The following is a 25835-nucleotide window of genomic DNA, read 5'->3' as shown; positions in this document are numbered from 1 at the left end:
TGTGTGGCTTGCCCAAGCCCGTCCAGCTGACTGCAATGGAAGCTGCATTTGCCTATGCGAGGGTTAAATCAGGGCTTCTTTCCCTTGCTTACTTTATGTTTTAATGTAATTGAAAAATGAATAATTGACTGGAAAAAGGAGCTTGGCAGAAATCTGCTACCTGCTCTCAGCAAGCGCTCCCTGCTCTAATGGCCCTACGAGCTGAAGCTGGTCCAAGGCCCCTTGAGCTTCATATACAATTATACATAAAGGGACTTTATTGTCATTTTTTACTTCTACACTTCTTTCTTTCACTCAGTCTCTATATTGATATTCTCTGCTTTTTGGTGCTCTCTTCTCCAAGAAATTTTAGGATGTCATTAAATATAACAACAGAATTCAGTACTTTGCTAACTACGTGAATTTCTCTTTTCTTATTTCTGAGAGTTGTCTCTTGCAAGAAAACCTTTTTTTTTTCTTTAAACCTTTTCAGTGTGTAGGAAGATGCTGTTCTAGGAACAGTAGGTTGTCATGTGCTTTCTGTTCAGTGCCTCACCTTGAAAGTCCTCTCATAGCGAGAGTCTTTTTATAAACCACTTACCCATTCAGCAGAATTACATGACGAGTTTTCCTCAGCTGCTTCTCTGGTAGATTCATTTCTCCCATGAAGCTCTGCAACCTCAAGCATCTGTTCCTCCTCACGCCTTTCTGTCAGCACAAGAGGTTGTGCAGCACCTTAGCAAACCAAGTTATAGTCAGTGCTTGCTTACTGTCCCTTTCCAGAGTGACACCAGTACTCTACCAGAGCTCTACAAAGCACTGAAATGAAGAGTGCAGAGATCTTGCATAGCCAGTCTTGATGACAGGCGCTGAAGTGGTATTCAGGCTGCAAATTAAATAAGCTACATTTAGGTAGCTTACTACTCTCTTCAATAGGAGAGTAGTGCAACACTGGAACGTGCACCCAGGTGGAAGGCCTGTCCTTGGAGGGTTTCAAGATTCAGCTAAACTTGGCCTCAGCCGGTCTGATTTACTGTTGTTGTAGTCCTGCTTTAATCAAGGTATTGTACTAGATGACCTCCCGAGATCCCTTCTAGTTCCCTTATATGTTTGATTCTGTTATTTACTATTTTCCCTCCCCTCCGATATATTAGAAGGGTCAAATTAAAGTTCAGAAAAAAATTCTCTCAGAATATGAAGCCATGTAAAAATGACCTCAGTATACCCCTTTAAAATAGGCAAGGATCTTTTAAAATGTAATTTGAAAATAGCAGGAGGACACAGGTCTGTGTAGTTGATCACCAAGTTAATGTGACTTGCAAAGCCTTTATTGCCTAAGACAATACATAGCAGACAATGGATTTCACTTGATTACTTTATCCTACATCCTTTACAGCAATGACAATGAGCAACCTAAATTCATTCTTTCTTTCCTTCCTTCCCTCCCTCCCTCCTGAACACCCCTTATGTGATGGAGAGCTGCTCAGCAGAGTTTGTGCCATGAAACAAGAGGGCTGATCAGCTCACCCTTAAGCAGACACCTACACAGGGTCAATTTACACAGCTGCCTGTGTCAACTCCAGTGACTGTAATAGGAGTTCAGGGACTTCACTTGTCTAAATCCCCTCCCTCTGCTTTTTTAATCTGCAGGTTGAATTGCATCTCAAGTCATAGATATTCCACCTGTATCCCCGACAGCTCACGTGCTGAGTAAACCTCACACTGCAACCATAATATTCACGATACAGTTACTTACTTAGGTAAGCTTACTTAAGGCTGCCTTAACTTATGTCACCGATCTGTCCCCTCTGTCCACAGATGCCCTACATTTATACTTGTCCTGTACCCTTGTCATTCACTATATTTTCTTGTGACTTCTTCCACCCTTAATGTCAGGATTTTGCAACCTCCACTTTCCTCCAATTAATAATTAAAAAAAAATAAATCACAGTTTAAAAAAACATAACTTAGAACAAAGTCTCCAAGGCTGAGTCTTTCAGATGTCACTTCCTGTTGTCACCACCAAGAGGTAAGACTAGGATGCAGAGTTAAGTTCTGGCTTCTCACTTTTTCAGTCAGAAATCAGTAAGAAAGTTTTAGAATTGATATCCTCCAATACCCTGGCCAGGTCAAGATCTCCAGTCTAAGTGATCACTCTCTCCTTAGAAAGATAAATAAGGGAGGCAAGTGGCTGTAAGAACACTCACTTGAACTACAAGCTGTGCCTCTGATTCCTCCCCTCAGCTCAAGGCACCCCAGCAGACCAGGACCAGGTGAGCAAAAGTTATACACTGAAATTCCTCTTAGAAATACCTTTTGAGTGCACCTCTCCAGCCGCCTCAAAACAAACATCTAACTTAGAGAATATGTGTTAATGGAAATATTATCACTCACCAGAGAGTGTGGAGAACTGTTTCTTTTTGTAGCAAAGATACAAACCTCCCACTGCCACTAAGAAAGGAACTATGGCCCATATTACCAAATCTGTTTTTTTCGGTGAGTCAGCTTCTGCGAGTATACATTTTAAATAAAGTTATGTACTGTTTAAAGGTAAAATAAAAGCACATCATCATAGCAAAAAACCCACAAAACAACTAAAATTAAAAATTACTTCAGGAGTCAATCGTACATCTCCCCACCCAGATGCAAGGTCAGTTGATCATTCCTGAGGGATGCATGCCTCATGAACAGTAATGTCAGTCCCTCCTATAGCTCCTCCCAAGTGTTTAACACGAGTCTTTTCTGCTTGTACTTGACTAAGTAAGAGATAAGATCTCTTACCTCATTTTAGGAGATTAGATTATTTTAGCTCTATAACAGCCTTTTACATTAATTTCCCGCCATTTTGAACACTACTTTGTTGATTCTCGATCACTGATGTTTTCTAAATCTTTGATAATTTTTGTGCCTCCCTTTGGACTACCAGTTACTCACAGTATAAAATACTGTTGAAAACTGAACTGTGTTGGATGATTGGAAAGGCTACTTCCTGTGACTTGACCATACAAGTGATGCTTGACAACGTCAAAGGCCTAGTTGTACCTAGTCCCCTAATCTTTACTGTTCAGAGATATAAACAGAGGTAGAGATCAGCATCTTCCAAAAGTAATGCATGGTGTCTTGAGACAGTTGTGCAACCGAAGTGAGATAAATTGTTTTCTGGGTATGTCACACTCTTTTAATAATTTAAGGTGAAACAGATCTCACTCCTGTTGCTGAAGATTTTAATTGTGGGTGAATACTAATTGTATCAATGCTTTACTAGCTTAATTTGGAATTCAGACCTCACATTGCTCCCCTGTAAATGTTAGCATATGACTGTTGTAAAACACGGAGACACAGCCTATAGAAACAAGTTTGTGATAACAACTTTATGGACACAAATCCTTACATAGTGCTCTATGTTCCATATTGATATATTTATCACTTTTTATTAAGAATAATAATTGTCTCATTCATCCTGAGGTCATCAGTGTTCAGGGAGGGATGTGGGAGAAGCAGGAAATGCATAACACAGTTCAAACTAAAGAACCTTTCTGATAAGTAAAATGGCACACATATCTTCGTGCTAGCTTACCTTTCTCTTCAGCAATCACTGTTGTCCCATTTCCACATAGTTTCTTATAGAAAGGTATTTCAATAATCATCTCACAGTAGTAAAATCCAGTGTCATTTACTTTGGCAGACTTTATGACTAGCACATCCTTGTTTTCATGGGTGATGTTGGACACATAGACAACTTTTGATGATACACTTTCAGTGATGTTTGTTTTACTAACAAGATACCAACTTACTCTATATCTCATAATAATATCTTTTTCCCAAAAACAGGTGATTTCAGTGTAGTCTCCAGTTGATATATTTATTTTTGTTGGTGTTTGGATGACTGTTAAATTACTGGGACCTGTAGCTAGTGGAGAAATACATATAGATTTAAAGGTTAAAGCAGCAAATAGATGTCATTACAACTGTATTTAAAATAATTTTAATGCTGTAAAATCAATATGACCTTAGTTTTTAAGATTAGTTACTATCCATTTCTCCCTTCAATGATGGCACTTACTTTCTGGCTGAAGTAAACTTTTAATCTGGTGTGTTAAAGTCCTCCATCATTGTTTGTGTGCAATAAATGAAGATTTTATGTGTACTTGATAATAAACATATTTTTTACTTTCAACAAAAAGCTTTATAAAAAGAGATTGAGTCTGAAGGATATTAAACCCTATCTGCCAGATAAAGAATGACCAAAAGGAGTCACTCAAAATGATTAATTAGTTAATAGCAAAAAACTCATCGAGATTAAAGAAAAATCCACTACAATTTTTGTCACCATGTAGGTGTTCCTATCCTGCACTGCTTCTAATTAGTGACAAGTGTACGGTATTTTACGGGTGGGTTCTTTTATTTAGTTTTAACTTCTTCCATTAAGTTTTTGCTGAAAAGTAGTTTATAGCATCAGATTCACCTCCTTCATTTATCAAGTGTACAATATGCTATGCAGACCCCAGTTGTTCTCATCAAGTATGTTGTCTAGCTTTTAGCTAAGGCTGACTTGGACAGTATCACAAGAAATCAAACTTTTTACTCTTTACTGCTTTGAATCTCTCACTCACTGTCTACATGCAAAGTGAGTGATACGTGAGATACTGTGCAATACTGCGTAAAATATTTTCTTCCAGTGAAACCACTGTAGGGATATCAGATCACTTTATTTACATTCTAATGGCATTGATGCTCATCACAAAAGTGCTAATCCTATCAAATCTATCCCCATGACTGCCGAGATCATTAGTTTCATACGCTGCATGAAGAACAATAATTTCCTTTTTTCTAACATTTATACTATTAAAGTGAAGAATTACTCATAATGAGAGTAAACAGCATGATTTTCTTCCAAATTTTATCCTGTTTGTGACTCAGGCACATTTCATGCCAACATATAACTAATGACATGATTCTTCTCATATCTCATCCTACAATGGCATTTGATAAGTTTTATCAGAAATATGCAGAGAAACTTTTCTCCTTTGTCCATAGAAAAAGCCACACATTCATCATATTTAAAGGAGTTAGGCATCTCTATCTTCTCCGCAACACAATGCTCAACCACTTGCAGAGAACAATATAGACAGTGTAGGAGTAATATGAACAGCAGAAAAAATAAGGGAAAGAATTGATTAAGTGCAAATGACAACTTGGAAGCTGTTCAAGTGTTAAAGAAATGATCAGTAATTTCAGTTTTCCTGTTCATTTGGATTGTCATTTAAAATACAGTTGTGCTATCCACATTTCCATATTGTGACTTTACTGCTTTTTCTGAAAAATCTCACTGAAAAAATCCTTCTGCCCTTGTTTAATCTCTTAATCTCTCCCTTTCTTCCATTAAATTGTTTAATTTATACTGAACACCTTCAGTGTTATACAGTGCAATTTGTATTGAATAAGAATCATGAAACCTTACCTGCTTTGCATTTCAGTACCTATCTAAACCAAAACATCATTAACATCTTAAAATTCTACATTCAGTGTCTGTCATAAAAAATATTCAAGTCAGAAGGCCTAAGAAATATGGTGCTTGCATTAAATTAACATAATTTTGGGTGTTGAAGTCATCGATGTGTTCCTCTGCACTTTTTTTATAACAATATCTTTGTGAAAATGCTTTTTGACTCCCCATGCATTTTAATCGTGCTTTCAGCATTATGAAAATATAGTTAACATTCTCCTTGTCTCACACACAAGTGTATTTGATGTGAATAGACCATAAGATTTTTAAATCCAACTCAAGAATTACTGGTGACTAACTATAAACAAAACAAAGAAAATAAGCAGTGCTTACCTAAGCAGCCAAAACACATTGTTAAAAGAAGTTTCAGTGAAATTATGATCATCACGCAGGATTATTAGTGCTTGCATCAGGGCGTCTTGTTTAAAGATCAGCAAAACATCAAATAAAATCGTCAAAATCGTAGCTTAACTTCCTCTTCCCTTGTGGTGAGGATGGTACAACCTAAATGCAACTCAGATTTTCCCTACACTCTGTGAAACTGTTGTCACAGCTATGTCAGTTTTATAGCTCAGCCATCCTGTGTGAAACCAAGACATTTCTTCTTTAAATTTTAAACTGTGTCCTAATTGATTGCCTTTCAACACTAGGTTAGCCTTTCTTCTGGTATGACATAAAGAACTGCTTTTCCACACTTGGAGTGGTTTCATGGGAGCATTTGCCATTGTCCTTCTGAAATCCTTCATTTAGATGCACTTTATGAAGACAAAATTTCTTTAGCTACCATACAGCCTCTTCCAGCCAACCCGATGAATCTTATCCAAAGCCAGAGACAACGACTGTACATGGGTTACGCTGAAGCCAAGCATGGCTCCTATCTTTCCTTATCACACATTTCATTGTCATCTTGCTGAGATCTTGCCTAAATTCTTCCCTACTGTGAAAAGTACTTTAGCACTTTTGCCTTAATAGCAGCACAGCTCTGCTGGCAGGAGCAATTGAGGAAGGCTGAGTTCCAAAATCACCACTCGCAGCGGCCCCAACGTCCCGCGACATCAGTGGGAAACAATCCAGGACCCTACATTGTGTATGCAAATGATCTCATAATTACCTCTACAGCTGCAGCTGCATTAATGCAATACCAGTGCCATGTACATTAACTAAGGCTTATTTCAGGAGGATTTTAAGCATGAGTTAAAATAAAATGAGCTACAGTTACATTGTCAGGTTAAGGGTCATGTAGAAATTTATTTGCCTTAAATTATTAAAAAATTTTCTACAAATGTAGATAACTCTATGCTGCTTAATATTCTCTAGCACTGAGTTTGGGCTCCAATTCAGAATCACTTAGATTCCCTGGCCAGAGACATTAACTGGAAGACAAAACATTGCTTTCATTTTCTCACCTTATTTATTCCCTGGAAAGATGTTTCAAATGCAAAGTCACCAGGCTAGACAAAATTGTCCCACAAACATGTTCAGTTGGGTAACATCAAAATTGCAATGACAGAACTTAAAAAAATAATAAAAATTTGTCTAGAAACTAGCTGAAGCTTTTCCCATAGTGCTGATAGCAGCTTATATTTACTCTGAGCAATGCTTTAGTTCTAATCCAAAGCATCTACTGTCAGAGATGAAATGAACTGGCACAGAGCAAAAGGGATTGGCTAAGAGGTTTATTTTTAGCCCTAGTTACTTCATTGTACTGCTTTACAACACAACCTCACAAACTCTCATCATAGCACTACTGAGTGGGTGGAAAAATGTGGTGACAGAATTTAAGTGACCTTTGCTGCCAGAGTAAGTGCAGCACACAAAATGACCACGTGGGTCAGGGAAGCGCCAACAACAGAAAGATCCTATTAGTTTTTCTTTTCTTTCTGCAACTTAATCATAGTTAACCTTGGAAACTGCACTGATGACTTTGGATTCTGTAAATGCGTATATTTATTCACCTGCGTGCTAGAGGGGATTGCAGAGCAGCTGCTCAGTGCAGTTATAGCCAGTCTCTTCTGGATGCTTTCCACAAATCTGTCTTCCCAAAACTTTTCTGTCACATTCAAAGAGTATCAGTTGAGGCCTACTGAAAAATACATTTGAAAAAACAAAGAGGATCTAAACCCTCTTCCTTCTCCTTACCCTTATGTCAGACTTGCTCGAGAGCTTGCAACACAGCATTTTTGAGCTGTTGGTGACAGCACTAAGAAGAGTGTGTATGAAATCGAAATTAGCACCAAGGTTTATGTACCATAGCACAAATATGCTGCATGCATGTATGACTTTGTCCTCTGATTATAACATTACATCAACACTCTTTTCTCTTGTATATCCTGTGTGATGTAAGGTTTGAAGTAGTATTTAAGTAGAGTGGCTTGATTTCTCTCGAGTCTTCATGTAACACCACAATATTTCTCCTCACTATCTTCCCATATGTGAGGGAAGAAAAAGGATGATTAGTAAATGGGTCCCTCTACAGAAATTTGAGTGCCTGCAGGCTTCCTTTTGCTTGGGCTGAGATTTCTCAGGAAAAATAACATACAAAATATGCAACAACATCTTCTAGCAGGAATGCCATGCTTTTTACAGACCGGAGTCTTGGATGTCTCCGGTGCGATATAAGATTTGACTCTGGCAAATTATCCCCTGATGACCAATTGCAACTCCAGATAAAATATTCTTTTTTATTTTTTTCTTTTAAATCGGAAAGTCTCCACAAATCAAAGTAGAAACCCTCCAAACAGATAAATCAGGCAGTATTGAGGTATTCCTGTTTATATTATCCCGTATTAGAAGGGTTTTGTAGGATTTGTTCTAACACATCCTACTAGAAACTTATCAACCTGCCATCTGGCAAAGCAGGACCCAGAGTTAGCAGCTGTGGGATCCTTTGCTGCTTGGCCAGGACTGACCATGCAATTGGTCACTGAAGATACAATTCAATTTTTATAATCTACCCACATGACTTGCTGTTACCATCACATATATTAGTGATTCAGTCACAAAAGCAAGAATTGTAATCATACCCCTGTATAATCTACACATTATAACCATTATTGTACATGGCAGAAACAAGCAGGGAATGAGAGAAGAGGTACAAGCAAAGAAAAAGACTCAGCTGAAGACATTTCATTTCCCAAATACATACACAAAATAAAATGAAAAATATCTGCCATCATCCTTTACTGCATCCTGCTTACAGGGCTATGTGCTTCCCCTTTGGGCTTAATGTTGCAGGGAAATGGCTTTCACTGCAGCAGAGCAGGTTAGATTGGCACATCACCAAGTATTTATAGCCAAGTATGAAAAACAACCAATAGAAATACGAAACAACTTTTCTTCATCCAGTAACTGAATGTGGCAGTTTCTGCAGTGATTTTAATGAGATGCAACCAATGAGTATACACAGGCTGTCTTCATGAAAAACTGACCACCAGCACAGTTCTTCAGCAAAACTGTTTCCCAATAGCTATTCTGGAAGAGCCCTTTCCACTCTTTTTCTTTGTTCTTGAACAGTCTCTCCATGTGGAGGAAATTACTGCTGAACAGCTGAAGTAAATTAGAACAATTGCCACAGCAAAATGTCATTTTAACAAGATTCTAGATCTGGGATTATTAACTGGCTGAAAAGGCACCTATTTTCCTCTCTATTTCCTCTTCAGTTTTATGTTTCACTCATCAGAAACACAGTTTTGTACAGTGTTGCACCAAGCATAATTCATCACTATCACTTCAGTGAAGTGACTGACTTGATTCTCATCTCAGCTATGGGCATTTTCATGGTGAATAAGTAAAATAAGTAGAGATGCCCCACAGGATGCGAAAAGCATAAGATTCTACAGCTCCACATTGTTTAGAGCTAAGAAGAAAAATAGAGAAATACAGGTTTTATTTTGGACGTAAATGCATACCAGCTATTAGGAAATCTAGTTGCTCTCCAAGTTTCCTTTTGCTGCTGCTCAATCAGATCCGCTTAGAATTTGCACTTACTGTCAGTTTAACCTCTCCACACAGCACTCCATAATTAACCTCCATTTGTTGTTAATGAAACATTTCCTGCTACCACCGTGCACATTCTCTGAGCTGAGAAGGAAGAACGTTCACAGTATCCTAAGAATAACGTTCCTCCTTCAGGTTACATGATGAGTAAGTTACTGGCCATAGGGCAAGAGACCTTCTGTCAACAAACCAGCTTCAGTTTACCCAGAACACAAGAGTGAACATCCAGGACCAGGATTCTGTCAGGCAAAGTCCATCAATTCTGACCCTTAAGAGACACAGTTTAAATGAGCTTAAGGCAAAGGAATACAAACAGTACATTCCATTTCAGTTTACAGCAGAGCAAAAACTTTGCAGTTGTTGCCCGAAAGACAAAGGAGCTGAAACACAACAGGCATTTCCTTGCATGTAGGAACAGAACACCATTTGGCAAATCACTATTCTGTGATGTGGAAGTCATCTCCTCTAACGATTAAAATCTTAAGAGAAGACTCTTGATGTCACCACTAATCATAAAAGCAATTCAAAATTGTAGGACTAATATGACTTTGTTAGTGCTCCACAGTGAAGCATTACAGAATCAATCACTTTAAAACCATCCACAGCAAGCACAAAAATGTCCAGTATGCTCACTCTGCAACACCAAGGTCATTTTTGCATTGAAAAAGTTTTAGGGAAAAAAAAGAGTTGTAAATAATTAACCAACAAAAATACCCACAACTCAGGCCAACAGTTTAATTAAATTTAGAATTTATTCAAAAATTATGTTTTCTTTCATTAACAGTAGAATGTTTTTCAAGATCATCACTCATATCTTGAAATAAAAATCGGAAACTATTACATATTCATTCCTGAAATACATTCCCAAACTTTACTGACTCTGAAAGTATACAAAGAAAGTCCTTATTTCCTTTGGGTGAACAGTTACTGTAAAGTTTTCTGAGGTCTTTTTGCTGTTGAAGAATCCTGTAAAACACAAAACCGCTGGTAATTATTAAAGCAGCTTTACTCAAATGGACACATTATTCTATCACAACAGTTTTAACCCATCCCTTCCCTAAAAGCTAATGCTTCAGCATATTCTCCCCCTTAAAACTACAAGTAATATGGAGCCTAAGATGCACCCATTCATAATATTCAAACACATAAAAATTTATCTTCCTTTCACATGTTGACTTACACAGAAAATGTGAAAAGTTATGCACCTTTTCTTCATCATGAATAAACAGCAAGGAAGTTCCTAGCTGCAAGTCAAGTAGAGCTCTAAACTCTCACCCAGACTGTCCCAAAAGCTCTGCAAGCTTTTTACAAGGCACATATATGGATCTAAGTGACAGTAAGGACAATGTCCAAGCAACTAACTGGAATGAGAAATGAAATGAGGTCACCCACAGCATTTGACTTGAGTGTCAGCCCTAACTTGAATCATATCCACAGAGTCCTTTAAGCTGATTACAGTGGAGATTTTTAACTGCAGCCTGTGTTTTTCTGCAGCACAGGCTTAAGCTTAGACAAACACTCATCAGCATCTAAAAAAATCAATCTGTGCCAAAAGTGTGAATTCATAAAGTAGCCACTTCTATCTGGACAAAGACCACTCCAGGAAGGTTTATGATTTTTAACACTTGTAAGCAAAACAAGCCATCAGAGAAATACAACAGTCTGGTACTTGCAGAGAATCTTAGCTAAATTTTACTACCAGCAGGTTGTGACAGGTACCAGGTCTGTCATACAAAACAATAATACATTTCTAATCTTGCAAATTTTTTTATATTTTTAATTAGACTGTTCATCAAGCTTCAACAGTCAACAACAATATGGGCACCAACCATCTTATTCCACCTACCTTTGCCTGGATATTGTGCCGTCTTCCATTTCCACCGCTTCAAAGTGTTCACATCCCAGGTGCCTGTCAGTGATCGCTCTTCCACTACTGTCACTGATCCTAATCCCTTAAGCAAAGACTGAGTAAAGAAAACACCAGGAATCAAAACGGAGTTTACTGAGAATAGTATCACACTCACCAGCCTAGTACACAGTTAGACCACAGTAGAATTTTCAACTCTAGCGTTGCCCTGTTAAGCAGAGCAGAGAAACTCCGAAAATCTGCAAGGTCATGCAGCACAAGGGCAAACAGAGGTTCACCAGGCTTCAAACTAAGAAGCTGAGGTGCTGAAAGCTTCCTCTGTGTTGTGACAAAGAGCCTATCAATCTCTCCATTAAAGGGCTAAAACTCACACTGCACTTTTTTAAACAAAACAGAGAGTCCTACACCTTGCTCCCCCTTCTTTGTGTCATGACAATTACAATTTCGTATTTTAAAATAATAACCGCCTTCCATGGATTATAAAATAATTCCACATGAAAGATCAAATAAACAAGAAACTGAAAATGCAAGTACACAATGGAAGTGACCAAAGTTTCAACAACTTGCAGAAATAAACTAGAGAGAAAAAAAATGTTTGTTTCCTTTAATCCTGTCCACGTTTCATTAATTATAGGTACAACTTGCAATAGCCAAAGAAACAACAAAACAGAATCCTACTCTCTACACTGGTTAAGGTATGGCAGGAAGTGCTCCACAACCAAGAGCTCAGCAGAACTAGTCCTACCCATATTTAAGCAGATCTTCATGCTGTGCCTATGGCAACCTCATCTGAAGTAATGGCTTCAGTGCTGCAAAGATGAGTAAAGTGAAAAAGGCCCACTTCCCTCTGAGGTTAAAGTTATACTAATATTTTTGTATCTGTCTTTTGTGGAGTTTCTAGCACACAGGATTTGTCATTCCAGAAACAGTTCTCTCTGGAATAAAAACACCTCAGTTGGTGTTCTGTCTTGAAGTGTTAGATTTACCTTCAGATCTACCATCACAGGTTGAGACAGCACAGGATCCTCTCCAACTTCATACAAGTGTCTAAGTCTTAGGAGGACACGACTGAAATCTGGATCACCTTCCTTCTGTTTACCTTCAAGAGAAATCAAAATGCAAATATTTTCTTGCTTTAAAAATAAACACAACTTTTAAACTTTTCTTTTTAACTTTACACTCTCATCATTTGAACTTAATTCCCATTTTTTAAAGTTAGCAAGAGGACTAACATCAAGAAATACCCAGCTCCCACTGTCGACAGGAACGTCACTAACAGGCATGAAGAACTCATGCAGGAGAAATATTTTACTATTTGAGTAGAGAAATCGTATATCAGAATTAACTTTCAAGACTGAGGAATTTAAGAGTTTCAATAAATAAAAGTTCTAGCCACAAAAGATAGAAAAAACCCAGCTCATTTAAGTGTAACATCCAGCAACCCCTTTTGAAGGCACTTACCCATGCGGATGCTGCGGATCTGCTCTGCATGATTAGAGCTGTATCTCCACCCTGGAATGCTCAGGGTCTGGAGATGAAGATTAGGTGGCACAGTTACAGGTGATCCACGGACTGAATTCTGCTGAAGTTGTCCAGGTAGCTTTGGTTTATCTCCTCCATGCAAAGTGAAACAAAGCAAACACTAAACATCCATCGCACACACAAGCCTGGCTAGGGTACTGTGGAAGGGTCAAGGGATTTTTGCTTATTCTGCCAAGGCAGAGGAAAGGCAGATGCTATGCTTTCTCCTCCAAGGCCTTCCAAGATACAAAACAGAGGGTAGCATGATATTAACTGCTGGAGAAGTGTATCAGAGCTTTCCATAAAACAAATTTAATGCAGTTTGAAATTGCTATTTCACTACCAGGCTTCAGTTTTAGTTAATAAGCCAAACAAATATTTTTAAAAGAAAGACTCAAAAATGGTCATTAAGGACTCAGCATCCAGGAAGCTGATATATGGTGCACTAGCTACTTTCCACTAATTCCCTGTGTGAACATTTTGTTCTCGTTAGATCCTTTAAAATTTATTCTCCTCTGAAAATAGAGATAATTACATAACAAGAGAAACATTTCATACACTTGAACAACAAAGTAATTAGCAGGCTCTAAATCTGCCTCCTAACTCACTGTATACTAACTTTGCCACACAGGAGGCTTCAAGTCTGCATTTACAAACCTGACAGCATAAATCAAAGCAACATAAATAAGCCATTCAGATGCTAAAGACAGCACAGGAAATGGAATGAGTTACCTGATAATGCTCCAAATATTACTACTGGCCTATGTTCTAATGCCAGTGCACTTGTCTGATACAAAATATTGGTGACAGCCTTGGTTCCTAAAATAAGCCAAATTACAGGGCGAACCACTGAAGAGTCATTTAAAGTGAGATTGTTATTCACGTTCCACTCAAGGTTGTTCCATAGTCTCCTGTGTAGCATCACCTGTATCGGGAAGGTAAATGTCACAACAGTAATCAGCCTATAAGCAAAGGCTTTACTTATATTATCAGCAGCCATGAAATTATGCTCTCCTAGAAAAAGAAAAAATTTATTTGTTACCTCCACTTGTCCATTCCCTTGACTTGATACACCATGAGCTCTTTCTGCAACCAGCATCAGCCTTGTGGTATCATCTTCAATGTAGGCGGTCTGGACCATAGGATAATAGTTCTGTAAACACACAGCAAATCATGCAGAGATAAAATTAACCCACACATCAGTGATGGAGAACAAAGACAAGACACAACTGACTTTGGATTACACCTTTGTGCCTACCCGAGCCACTGTGTTATTCACGTACGCCTTGAACGGTCTTTTCTGCATCTGATATCCATTGTTGTCAGTGTAGAGAAGCTGCTTAGTGTTCAAATTTGTGCTTGTTCTCAGAACTGCTTCACGATTTAATTCCAAAGGCCCAACACTGTATTCTTGCTCTATCCTATGGCAAAGCAGCTTCCCATCATAGCCTTCTGGTACTGTATAAATCCTGGTGTACACTGCATATAGGTAATCCTGAGAAGTAACATTACTATAAAAATAAGAGGAAAGATGAAGAGTTCATAAAGTGGAGCACTAGATTACCTTTATGGTCCCTTTTAACCCAAACAAATCTATGGTTCTATGATTTAAACAAGGTGCTTTCTTAGCACTACATTTAGCAGGTGCATGCCAGTTCTTTTGTCTAAATCCTAAAGAGCTCACTGTTTAGGAGTAACTATACAGAACTAACCATATACATATCTAGAAAATTAAACATTCAGTGAAGTGAAGCTGTAATGGTATCGTACCTGTAGAAAAACTGCCGTATCTCTGTCATCAAGGCTCCAGAAACCACTTCCAACCCCACTGCTTTGGATACTGGAACAGCTGAAGCATTTGGCCCAAATAAGTAGTTATCTGAAATTGGCCCTTTTGTCGTGTCTCCATTCACATGGTACTCAAGGAACTCCTGGGTCAACTGGACAGTCTGGTTAGTCTCCCTTTGAAGCCACAGAAGAGGAAAAATTGTATTACTTGCAAACACATTTTGTACATAATAGATGCAAACTTGAACTGCAACAGGAATGAGGCTGGAAACGTAAGGAAAAAAAATAAATCTGTTTCCTCACAGTGGATAATTTATTTTGTATCAAGGAAATGAGGACAGCTGGGAATTAAAGTGCTTTCCATTAAGATATGTCGGTGTGTAAATAAATGGAGTTTCTATGTCCTTTTATGCTTTCATGAAAAAGAAACATCTTAAGACCAACCATCATCTACATAAGCTCATTGTTTTGACGTGAGAGTTGCTACAGGATCAAAACTACCCGTCTCACAAAAATTAGGTACATTGCACTATATTAATGAATAATCAGGTTCATTTAACTTTGTAGCTAGGTAAATCAGCATGATGAAGGTTCCCATGTTTAACACTGGTAATGACATTCATGCTCATTCACTATCTACTTTGCCTTCTCCTCTCTCCCCTGAAGCTTACAGTTTAGCTACTCATGACTTATTATCACAACTTCTGGAAAGTCATATGAAGGTAACTTAAGATTCTGCCCTCAGCTACCTGCTCTGCCTTTGGCATCTTGCTGTGAAAACAGGGAAAATCACTTCATCTGGCATATAAACTGTCAAACATTTTAACTCATGCTAATACAGTTACTCACAATTTGTAATGACTGAGGAGAAAACATATCCAAGTGTCTTCTACTATTCATGTTATGAGGCACTTCCAGTGCAGGGGTAAGATCTAGAGGTTCTAACTGTCACGGCTGAAGTTAAAAGGCTTCATAGTTTAAGATCCCAATTTTTTTTTAACCTTGCCTCCCACTGTGACCTGACACCTCACTCTTTCCAATTACCCCACAGCAAACTTGCTGAAACTCAAACATTTTGAGCTTGCCTGAAGGCTTGTGAAGAAAAGTGAACATCTCATTTCTCCTATGTGCTGAATTTCAGCTCTTGCTGCCTACCAGAACAGGATGGAGAAAAATGGAATCTGAATCTAGATTTTTGCTCTTCCTCAGTATATTTCTCATAGAATCTGGAGACAGTTATGATCTGGAGGCACTTTGAGGAAATTCTTACTCCAGGGCTCTTAGTTAAGACCCATCTATACTTTTAAAGCTGATTTTAACTACACTGGACAACGAGTTCTTGCTCTAGGAGGCAGAATTATGAACAAAACCACAAAGGTGAGAGAGGTTTAGTTGTCACCAGGCAATGTCAAAGGGGTCAAATCTTCCATCAGTATTTAATAGCTGACAATCTGAAGCCTGAACAGGCAAAAAGAATAGCACTCCACTGAAGCTGAAGAAATTAGGCCAGTTTGCATCAGCTGAGAAAGACCACCTGCAAATTTCAGATCTCACCTAAATCTTGATTATTCTGCCACTTTATCTGCCTGATTAAATGGAAATTCTAGAGTTAATTGTTTCCTTTCAAACAGTTTTGTAGCTTTCTACCACAAAAAGAGTGATATGGGACTTGCAAAACACTACTCATTAGTGTAAGCAAGCTCTTGCTTTATCACTTACGGCTCATTGTGAAGCCATACCGTATGTGCTTACTTAGTAATTTTTAACACAAACCCAAATTCAGAACTCTCTTTCATTCTAAAGTACACTAAGATTCTGCTGATCTACTAGTTACTACTGTGGTATGTCATCTTAGACCAATTACATAGTTAAACAGGGCATCACCACAGAAATAGTATGGAATCAGATCTATACCAGTGCTGCAGTTTCCTGTAAAAAGAAGGACATGTGAACTGAAGATAAAAAAGAATCGTAAGACTGTAAAGGACACTCTGTTAGTTGAGTCTCGGAATTAAGACACGTAATACAGTACTTGGACTTATTTTTACAAAGTGTTTTACAGAATCTGAAACATTACTCCAACCAAGCAGGCAATCTCACCTCTCTGTAATGCTGTGCATTAGATTTGTGCTTTGGTCAAACAGCACCTGGTAGCAGCTGTTAACCACAGGAAACAACTGTCGACTTTGTTGACCTGCACGAGCTACGTCTCTTCGTTTGTACTTGATTGATCTCCCAATAAATGCAGACTGCTTACCATCCAAGGGTTTAACACTGTATTTTCTGTAGCTCAGACCACTTATTGCAACTAGGATATACAGATCATAGGTAGATGGGGACTCCACTGAGGTCTGAACCTGTACATTAACATACACAACAATGCTTCATTACAGAAAATCAATTAGCAAGGCAACTACCTTCATGTGCCATAAGCCCTAAATTACAAAACATAGCTACTACTTTAATAATAAGTCTCTAAACCTGCCATTCCTATAATTCTAAATTATAAATTCATGCTGCTTTTTAATTGGGAATATGTTGAACTTGGATTAAGCTGAGCCTTTCTAGTGAAAGAAAGAAGGTCATTAAGCAAATTAAAAGGTTTGAGCTTTTTTTAATGTGAATATGGAATTGTAGATCCTGATTTAAGACTGCATTGCAAAATGTCTATATGAGCAGAAACAATCACAAATTAAAGTAATCAGTCAAATGACAAAAAAGAGACTGACACATAAGGGACATGACTAGTGCAAGAAAGAGAAAACTCACGGAAAGAGGAGGAAGCACCCAGATGCATCCTCACCTTTAAGGAAGGCACATGGAAATGAAGTAGAAGCATGTAACAGACTTTTGAACAGTAAACAGAACACCAGTTTTACTTAATACTAAAATACCTTAAGCAACAGTTTTTAATCATCTTTCCATGACATGTATCCTGCCTGGTATAGTTATATAATTTAGTACTACTTCTGGTTTGAGGCAAGAAAACAGGACTAGATAAATACTGAGCAGATTATATGGACAAAAAGGTTAGTTATGACTAATGAGAAATTAAAGCAAGTTGTCTGTACTTCACACTGTGGACTGGCATATATCCAGTTACTCACAGCACAGAAAACCTACTGCAGTGGCATCAACAGGGTCTACTCCCAATCCCTCCATACATAATACAACTCATGCATCTGGTGCAGAAGGCAGCAGAGCACTTGCCAAGCTTTAGTTCCTCTCAGCCACATACTCACATCAATGTTCTGAGCTAAAGCTTTCTCTCTCTCAAAAGGAAGGAGTGTGTGATATGAATGCACTTTTGAACAGCACATATCGGAAACAAAAAAAGACCCTAAACCACCTTGTCATTACTGCTAAAGAGATTTCATTTAGCCTCAAGTGACTATCCACAATCATATATGAGTAACTTCTAGCAAAAGAGTACAGAGCAACTCCAGAACACAGAACTTCATCTTTCTCAAATACAGAATGACAGCTTTACTTAAGGGCATCCTAAATCCTGAACAAATGCTTTAAACACACGTCAATCTCTTCCTTGTATCTTACAAGCCTGAAGTAACTCAGACAGAAGGACTTCCGGGAGGTGACTGACAGATAAGCATGACCATGTGCTAACCCAAGAGACGGATGGTTTCCAGGAAAAGGCAGCATGGTCTTACGCCATCGTCACATAGAGAGGAACAGGAGATAGCTGTTGTTATCACTACCTGACCACAATGTGCCTTCATGCACGGTGACAGTCATAAGCCACAGGCAACAGAAACTCTGTCCCCTGGCACAACTTGCCGAGCTATCACATCTCAGGGACAGAGGGGAGCATCTGGAATTGCATCAGGCTTCTTCAGGCCTTATATGCAGGAAGCATTCCTAGAGGTTTATCAAGCCATTGATGACAATGCACTCTCTGCAATAGATGCTCCTGAGGAAGGCCAGTGCTAGCTTTCACTTGAGGCCACTTTCTTCCCACCCAGGGAACAGCTGGATGTGTCTTGGAGTTTGGCTACGACAGAATGAGCTGTCAAATGGCAGTTGAATGACACCAGTGTCTTTTGGGCTTGTAACTAAGACCTACATTTCTTAAATCTCTTCTTCTCCCTCCCCAAGGCAATCTGTCAATTGCACAAACAGAGCTGTCAATTGTAAGTCAGGGCTTCAATGGAAATGGCTTTATTGGAAACAGTGTTTTTTATAGAAAGACAAGATAAAAAGTGCCATGTCCCACACAGCAGGCATGCAAAGGACAAACCAAACACACTACAAGAGCAGCAAGTCTTTTTGTATAGTAAAAAAAGTCTCTCTGCTGAGAGAACAGACAAGTAAAAAAAAACCAAAAAAACCAAACAAGCAAACAAAAAAACCCTTGAAGAATGACTAGGAAAATCCCACTTTGACAGGAGGCAGGATCAGGTCAATGAAAACTGATAAGTGAGAGAAAAGTAACATAAAGAAACAAAGTTAAAGTACCTGTGCAGGTACAGGATGCCCCAGCTCATCATATACACTCATTGCCAAGTTGCCCACAGAAACTGTGACAAAGGTAGTGATGTTCCATGCCAGTGGATTGTAAACAACAACATATTGGTCAAGGTCTGCAGCCCCTTTGTCCATGCAAACAAACAGAACTATCAGTCACTAATATTACGTATTTTAAAAATGTGCTATTAATAAGCATTTGAGAAATCTGTCTAGGTAAAACCATCTTACAAAATTTTAATGTAAAAGCCTGCAGTAAGACTTCATGATTGAAAAAAGGAAAATATTTTCTAGAACTTGGGAAAAACCTCTTCTGCTTTATTCTTCTATTCTTTACCCAATCGTAAGAGACTATGTATTCAGAAAATGACACCTGAGTTGAATGTAAATGCATTTAGTGAAAATAAGCTGCTTACCACAACTCATTGTCATGCGGTATTAACTTTATCACAGTTATACAGAAGATTAAATGAGAAGCCTGATCTAAAAACAGCCCCGTAAAAATCCAAATCGGGCTGTTGCGCAGCCCACGGCACTGCTTACATTTGACAGTTTAAAAAGTTTCCAAAGTAAAGATAAAAGGGAATGTACAGTCTTTAGAACAGACTCCTTAAAAATCCTTTTACATTTTTTACACAAGCTGGCAGTACATTATAGCAAGAACACTTCTTAACTCTGACTGTGCTTCTTATCATGTAATATTATGTTGCAGGGTAAGGTTAGTTTAGTAATCACCCCAATCAGCACCTCATCCTCCCCTCTGTTTTAGAGTTGAGGTCTGAATCTGGGAGCCAGACAGAATATATGCACTGGGGTATGTAGTGGTTCATTCTGCCTAACATCAGTCTAGGGGTCCTGGTTTCAGATGCTTGAGATCTGAGAGCTCATGAGTTTACCTGAGCATGCCTCAGGTCTAGCAGGATTTTCTAGCCCTGGTTCTAGCCCTAAGGTGTACATAGCATGTTGATTGCTTTGGGGGAAAACATCATAGCTTTCATAAGGTAGCTTGAAAATTGGAAAAGCTGTGTAAAAAGTACCTGATATTCCTGAGTCTTTAGGGTAAACAGAAGAATAGACCTCTCCGTTCTTCTTCGCATTGTTCATGTCAAAGATTATGGACGCCATCAGCTTCTTTACGTTGAACACTCCATACATCAAGTTAGTCATGTACATGTCCCTCACCTTGGGAGATTCTGTGCCTGTTATGCCATCATGGTGCTGGACCTTACATTTAAGAATAGTTTGAAAGGGGTAACAAGAAGACAACTTCAGGTTTGCATTTGTACTAACATGGCCAACTGAACTTCAGACACGTAACTTAATAAGCTACTGCAGCTGTATTCACAGATTCACATTTTGCCTACTCCAAATTTCTATATATTGCATGAAACGGTCAAAGACAAGATGCATGCAGATTTCCCTCCATATATATTTCTCTTTTAATATTTAGAAATGACTGAAGTTACACACTTAGAGGGAAAAAATACAAGTTACCAAAACCAAGAATGCAGCAAAAATATCATAACAAGACAGGTTTACAGGTTTTTAATTTCCTACTAAGATCTGGTCATTAACTTAGCTGACAAAACAATTATTACCAGGAAAAGCACTGTAAATGGTTAGTGATGACTGTAAATGGTTAGTGATATGAGGCTGATCACTTAGCTGCTGAACTTTGAAGAAAGAAATCTGTCCTTCCTCTTCTAACTTTCAGAAGTAGAGATTATCAGTAATTTTCAGTTAGTCCAGTTTGTTTTTTTATTTTTAAGAACAATTTTGTAAATAATAAAACTAAAATTAATAAAAGGAATTTCATATGCAAAGTTTGAAACCACATACTCTTTCCGTGGTTAAAGAAAACATTTGCCAGTAACCATGTCTTGAATGCATGGTCAAAGGGCTGAAGTCATGTTTCAAGACAGATTTTTGAAAAATTGTTTCATTTTTACTATTGACTTGCAAAAGAGGAAAGTTATTTCTAAAAACACAAAAGCAACTTTGAGACAGTACAGCTGAAATGCTTATGCAAAGCTTTATGTTTGGACAATAAACATTTTCATTTGAATTTAAAAATAAATCAATGTTTACCTCTGACACTGCCCATCTAAGACTCTGAAGTTGCTTTAAGGCTTTACATTTGCAAACAGAACCTGCTGGGTGTTTCAGGATGTACTGTGTGAAAAAGGACTCTCCAGCATAAAGCAGTGAACTTGCTCTCCTTGCAATTCCTTTTAATGTGCTCCGAGAAGTATAAAACCCAGTCCATGCTTGAAATGGCTCTGTTAAGAGTTGAACAGATCCAATACATGTCAAAACACCACTTCAGTTATCATTTACTTGTTACTTATTAGGCTCTTACTGTACAGTTTCTTATATGAATCCTACTGGGGGGTTGCACATCAGCCATCAAGTAGAATAGTCACAAAGCCTACGAAGAAACCCAGCCATAAACATGCTCTTTGGAAAACTATCACCTTTCCTACAGGCCTAGTTATGTGCAAGCTGATAAAAAGTCAGCATTGACTAAGGTAACCTGTGTTTGTAGGAATTTCCTCCTTGTGGATCTGCACAAGAGAACTTCCAAAGTTTCACTGAAGCACGTATAATTATTAGTCGTTAATAAAGTAGATTACAGTCCTTGGTTACTGCTTGATACAAGCTCACTACATTTCAGCCTTTTAATATAAAGGATTTATCTTAAATTTTATTTCCTCAAAATGGAGTAGAAGTAGTGATGTGATGACTCCAAACTAATCCAGCACTTCAAACTACATCAAAAGATGCCCCCAAGTGGTCACTGGAAAGTATTTCAGTAGTCCATTTGTGCTAATGTTTCAGAACCCCACAGAGTGAACAAGGAAAACAAATACTTGTTTTTAAAACCTTCAAATCTCTACTGAGTGTCTGTGGGTTTTCTGTTCGTTTTGGGAGGATTTTTTTCTTAAATAAACCAGTGATAAACAGCTTTTCCAGAAAGAAGTTGCAGAAAGTGCCTTCTAAAGTGCACATATGCAACAATAGTAATCTACCAGCCTAAGATCAAAGGGAACAATTAGAAAATAGGATCTTTTGCTCAAAACACTCCAGGACAAATTCTTTTTGGCCTTAAAGAGGCTGTAAGTTTCAGCAGAATGAACTCCATTTCAGTGTTCAAGGTTACAAGCAGAAGAGTCACACATACATAGCAGCACAGTACAATGAATGTAGAGTAGAAGGAAATACTTACCTGGGACTTAAAACTTGAGTTTCCATGTGAGAGAAGTGACACTGAGCCCAACAAGTGACTCACAGAAAAAACGGCGTAGCAAGAATGAGAGGGGATTAATCATCAAGAAGCAAAACAGTATGTGGGAGAAAAGTGCACTCAAATCCATACTGCAATTGCAAAGCACAGAAAGCCATTTGGGGAAAAAACTGCATCCATGTGTGGGCACCCACCTGGAACACTGAAGGGGCTGCTATTATGCAAGTTAATAGCAACTGATTCCTGCTGGCATATTATGCCAAAAGATATAAGTAAGAACCCAATTGCAAAAGGATATTAGCAGTTAGAGCTGGCAATGCATTTATCAGCAAGTTGTTAGATATGACATGATCCCTAGAGGGAGGTGAGGGAGCCAAGGATCAGTCCATGCAATGATTCACAGGAAGCAATGGTTATTTTTACTCACTGAAAAGTTAACAGACACATTACAGAACAGTCTGAAATATACATCCACAGTGACAAAAAATGTGATGAAGCAGCTACAATTATACAGACAGGTATTCTATTGATATCCGTGACATTTTATAATAAACCAGGTAATGAAACAAATCAATGAGACAGAGAAGTTAGCTGTGTCTTCTCTCTGCATACTTCGATGAGGCCTACAAGGATAAATTTATTGGGGAAAAGAATTAAAGGGATGTTGGGTATGGCATGACTTCTTTCCTATCTTCTTAGTACTTTTCAGCTCTTCTTGAAAAGCTGAGTTAATGCAGCGTGTAAGATGCAAGCAAGCAACAAGCAGCTGCAATGAATTTGTGCCACATCGTATTATGGAATTTCAAAAATACTGGTGGTATTTTTACTTTTTGAGACTTGTGTTATGACAGAATTTTCTCACCCCCCTTCAGAATTTAAGACTGTTTTCTTTAGTGAAAAAGACAAGACTCTCTCCTACAGGAAACTTTAGGGGTTCATCTACATTAGTATTTTCTTTCGATCAGGCCATCCTTACCTAGGATGCTTTGCTTACAGTAAAACATTGGGTATGGAGCTCACAAACCAGATTCCTGATGAGATGCAACAAGCATTAATGGGCATTCAAATCCATACGACCAGATTATATCCAATTTTCCTGGAATTACTTAGAGTATGGACATCAAATCCTCAACAGTGACTGCTTCACTTTGCCAACTCCTGTTCCACTGTACTAACACAGAAGTACCCTAAGAGCTTGCAGACTGCCTTGGTTACCTGTCGCTTCTCCTTCAGACATTCACAGATCAGTCCATGTCACATTTTCCACCTTTGCTTTAAGCTATGCATAATCCAGTTCCTTTAAACAGTACCAGTGGGACATTGTTCTAATTGGTCACACATCCACTTGTTCTTAGGCATCTTTCCATTTATCAGTTTCCTTTCAGTTCCCTGGATCCTACAGCACTGTGTCCTTACTATGGCTTAATTTTGGGGAAGAGGACGAGAGTTATAAGATACATATCTAATATTGCAGAATGCCTAGGAGGCTACTGGTTATTTGTGCATGCTATAGTGTAGAAAGCAGAAAAAAGAAAGAATTCCAAGTTGAACACCCAAACATGAAACAAATAGTCAAAATCTATATTTGAAGGAGAATGGGTCCTAGGATCCCTGCTTTATGGAGTTCAGACAAGACCCCTCCAACATCACAAGAGACTTTTTGTGTTAGTTGTGTTGATACACCTCTGCAATGACTTTGCCATCCGCTAACCAGTTTGAAATGTGTTACACACTTTGCAGTCTTTTTTACCTTTCTCCATCCACTGAAATACCTGAAATACCCTACTGAATTTCAGCCAGGTGGCCTAAGCCTACAGGTTTAGCTCATTGCTCACTGTTTTCACTGGAACAGAATCTGATTAGTGCAGTATTTATGCATTTCTTCAGCACACTAAAAAAAAATATTGGATGATATCACATGCTTATGGAGATACCTTATGCTTAGCTTTCTTTTGCACTCTGTTGTTACTCATAGACAGCAAAACAAAAACCTCAAGTTAGGCAAACTTGACAAGAAATCTATTTTCAGACTCATTCTTTCTTTATCTCTTCCTTTACCCATTGCTTCCAACGTTCCCAAAGAAATATTGCAACGGTGGTCCTATAATCTTTTTTAAACAACTAAGTTGGGATCAAACTGTCTATTGATGACACCTGGTAGGGAAAACAAATCTTATAAGGAGAATGTGTTTTTCCTCTCTATTTCTCATTTTTCCTTCTTAAAATTTTACATATATACATTCAAGGCAGACATTAGGCAGCTGTGAACTTAATTACCTGTTGAATACGGGAGAAAGTCTTGAGAGTTCCGAATTTCCCACGTAAGATTCCTGCTATAAACCGCTTGGAAGTAATCACCAACAGTGGCATACTGGACAGTCACTCCAAACTCACCAGAATGCTTGTTAATATAATCCAACAACAAGTCCATGTTAGAGTACTGAACAGATGCATTAAAGAACTGTTTGTCACAGCCCTGAAATACCAAAAACAGAACAGCCAAATGACTGTGGGTCACATAATTTAGAAGGATCCTTTTTAATACCAGTCTATATTAAAGCGGTATTTCCTTTGCTCTTGACTGCCCGTAAACAAGATATTTTTTACAAAACTGTCAAGAGTGGGTAGGGTTACTTGCACAGATCAGCTGATAACCAACCAGAATTACAAACAGGGAGAAGTGTGTTGACACACCATATTATGCAAAAGCATGAAATTTCATGGTACCAATTGAAAAATGCATACACACATGCCTGGAAAGATGACCTTTGTTTCTTTTCAGACTGTATTTCTCCCACTCAACAGAAAATAACGAAGTTACTATGTTCTGCTAAGAGTTCTTACAGCTTTAGGAAGTGCTGAGGACATGATGTGAAAACAAACAATCTGGACGGAGATCACTGCAGTATAAATGTCACACAATGTGTTGCTGATCCCCCCTCACAAGAGTAGGCTACAGTACTTCTGATACTCATCCAAGCAGTTAAGAGAGGTGATATACTGTGCATTAAAGCCCCTCTCTTTTTGAGCACGCTTGCACAACTTCTGCCTTCTGTTGAAGGTGTCTCAAGACAGACTGCTTGCATGTACAAACACTCAAAAAAGCATAACTAAGCACAACTTTGTTCAACTACAATAGCTGAACAGGAAAATAGTTACTGAGCCATGGTACTGCATGTATCCTTCAACTATCAGTATTACAGTACAGACATTTGCCTGAAGCACAGTAACTTGCTACGATACCTCCTTCATATAAGAAGGCCCACGCTGACAGCAGCTTAATGCAGCCTTATCTTTGTGTCTCTGTGCTTGAGATAGAAAACACTGCACAAGAAGTCAACACTTTGTTTCTGTGAAAGCCACATAAAATCCTGATCTTGTTTGCAAAATAAAGATGCTTTCAGCAATTTGCTTCCAAAACTTATGTTTTTTGCAGAAATAGTCCAGGAGGC

The 25835-nt window shown here is 38.3% G+C and overlaps 1 protein-coding gene across 3 annotated transcripts in view; it reads right to left on the bottom strand.

Annotated features, from left to right (window-relative positions):
• Window positions 1-10214: 10214 nt before the first annotated feature.
• Window positions 10215-25835, bottom strand: part of MAN2B2 (mannosidase alpha class 2B member 2) — a 30245-nt gene continuing 14624 nt past the window's right edge. The window contains exons 7-19 of one of the 3 annotated variants that reach the window (XM_039385831.1): window positions 24661-24859; window positions 21228-21418; window positions 20177-20381; window positions 19131-19264; window positions 16758-17014; window positions 14640-14831; window positions 14128-14380; window positions 13912-14022; window positions 13602-13794; window positions 12810-12962; window positions 12335-12447; window positions 11328-11445; window positions 10215-10447 (exon numbers count right to left, since the gene is read on the bottom strand). In XM_039385831.1, the coding sequence (XP_039241765.1) occupies window positions 10353-10447; window positions 11328-11445; window positions 12335-12447; window positions 12810-12962; window positions 13602-13794; window positions 13912-14022; window positions 14128-14380; window positions 14640-14831; window positions 16758-17014; window positions 19131-19264; window positions 20177-20381; window positions 21228-21418; window positions 24661-24859 (2214 nt within the window). In that variant the 3' untranslated portion in view covers window positions 10215-10352. The remainder of the gene's footprint in view (window positions 10448-11327; window positions 11446-12334; window positions 12448-12809; window positions 12963-13601; window positions 13795-13911; window positions 14023-14127; window positions 14381-14639; window positions 14832-16757; window positions 17015-19130; window positions 19265-20176; window positions 20382-21227; window positions 21419-24660; window positions 24860-25835) is intronic. The other 2 variants (XM_039385832.1, XM_027736248.2) reach the window with 2 other exon arrangements.

Source organism: Pipra filicauda, unplaced genomic scaffold (genome assembly GCF_003945595.2).
Source record: "Pipra filicauda isolate LSUMZ 115617 unplaced genomic scaffold, ASM394559v2 scaffold43_size3849885_pilon, whole genome shotgun sequence".
NCBI classification, from domain to species: domain Eukaryota; kingdom Metazoa; phylum Chordata; class Aves; order Passeriformes; family Pipridae; genus Pipra; species Pipra filicauda.
This window is presented reverse-complemented; position numbering and strand designations above follow the sequence as displayed.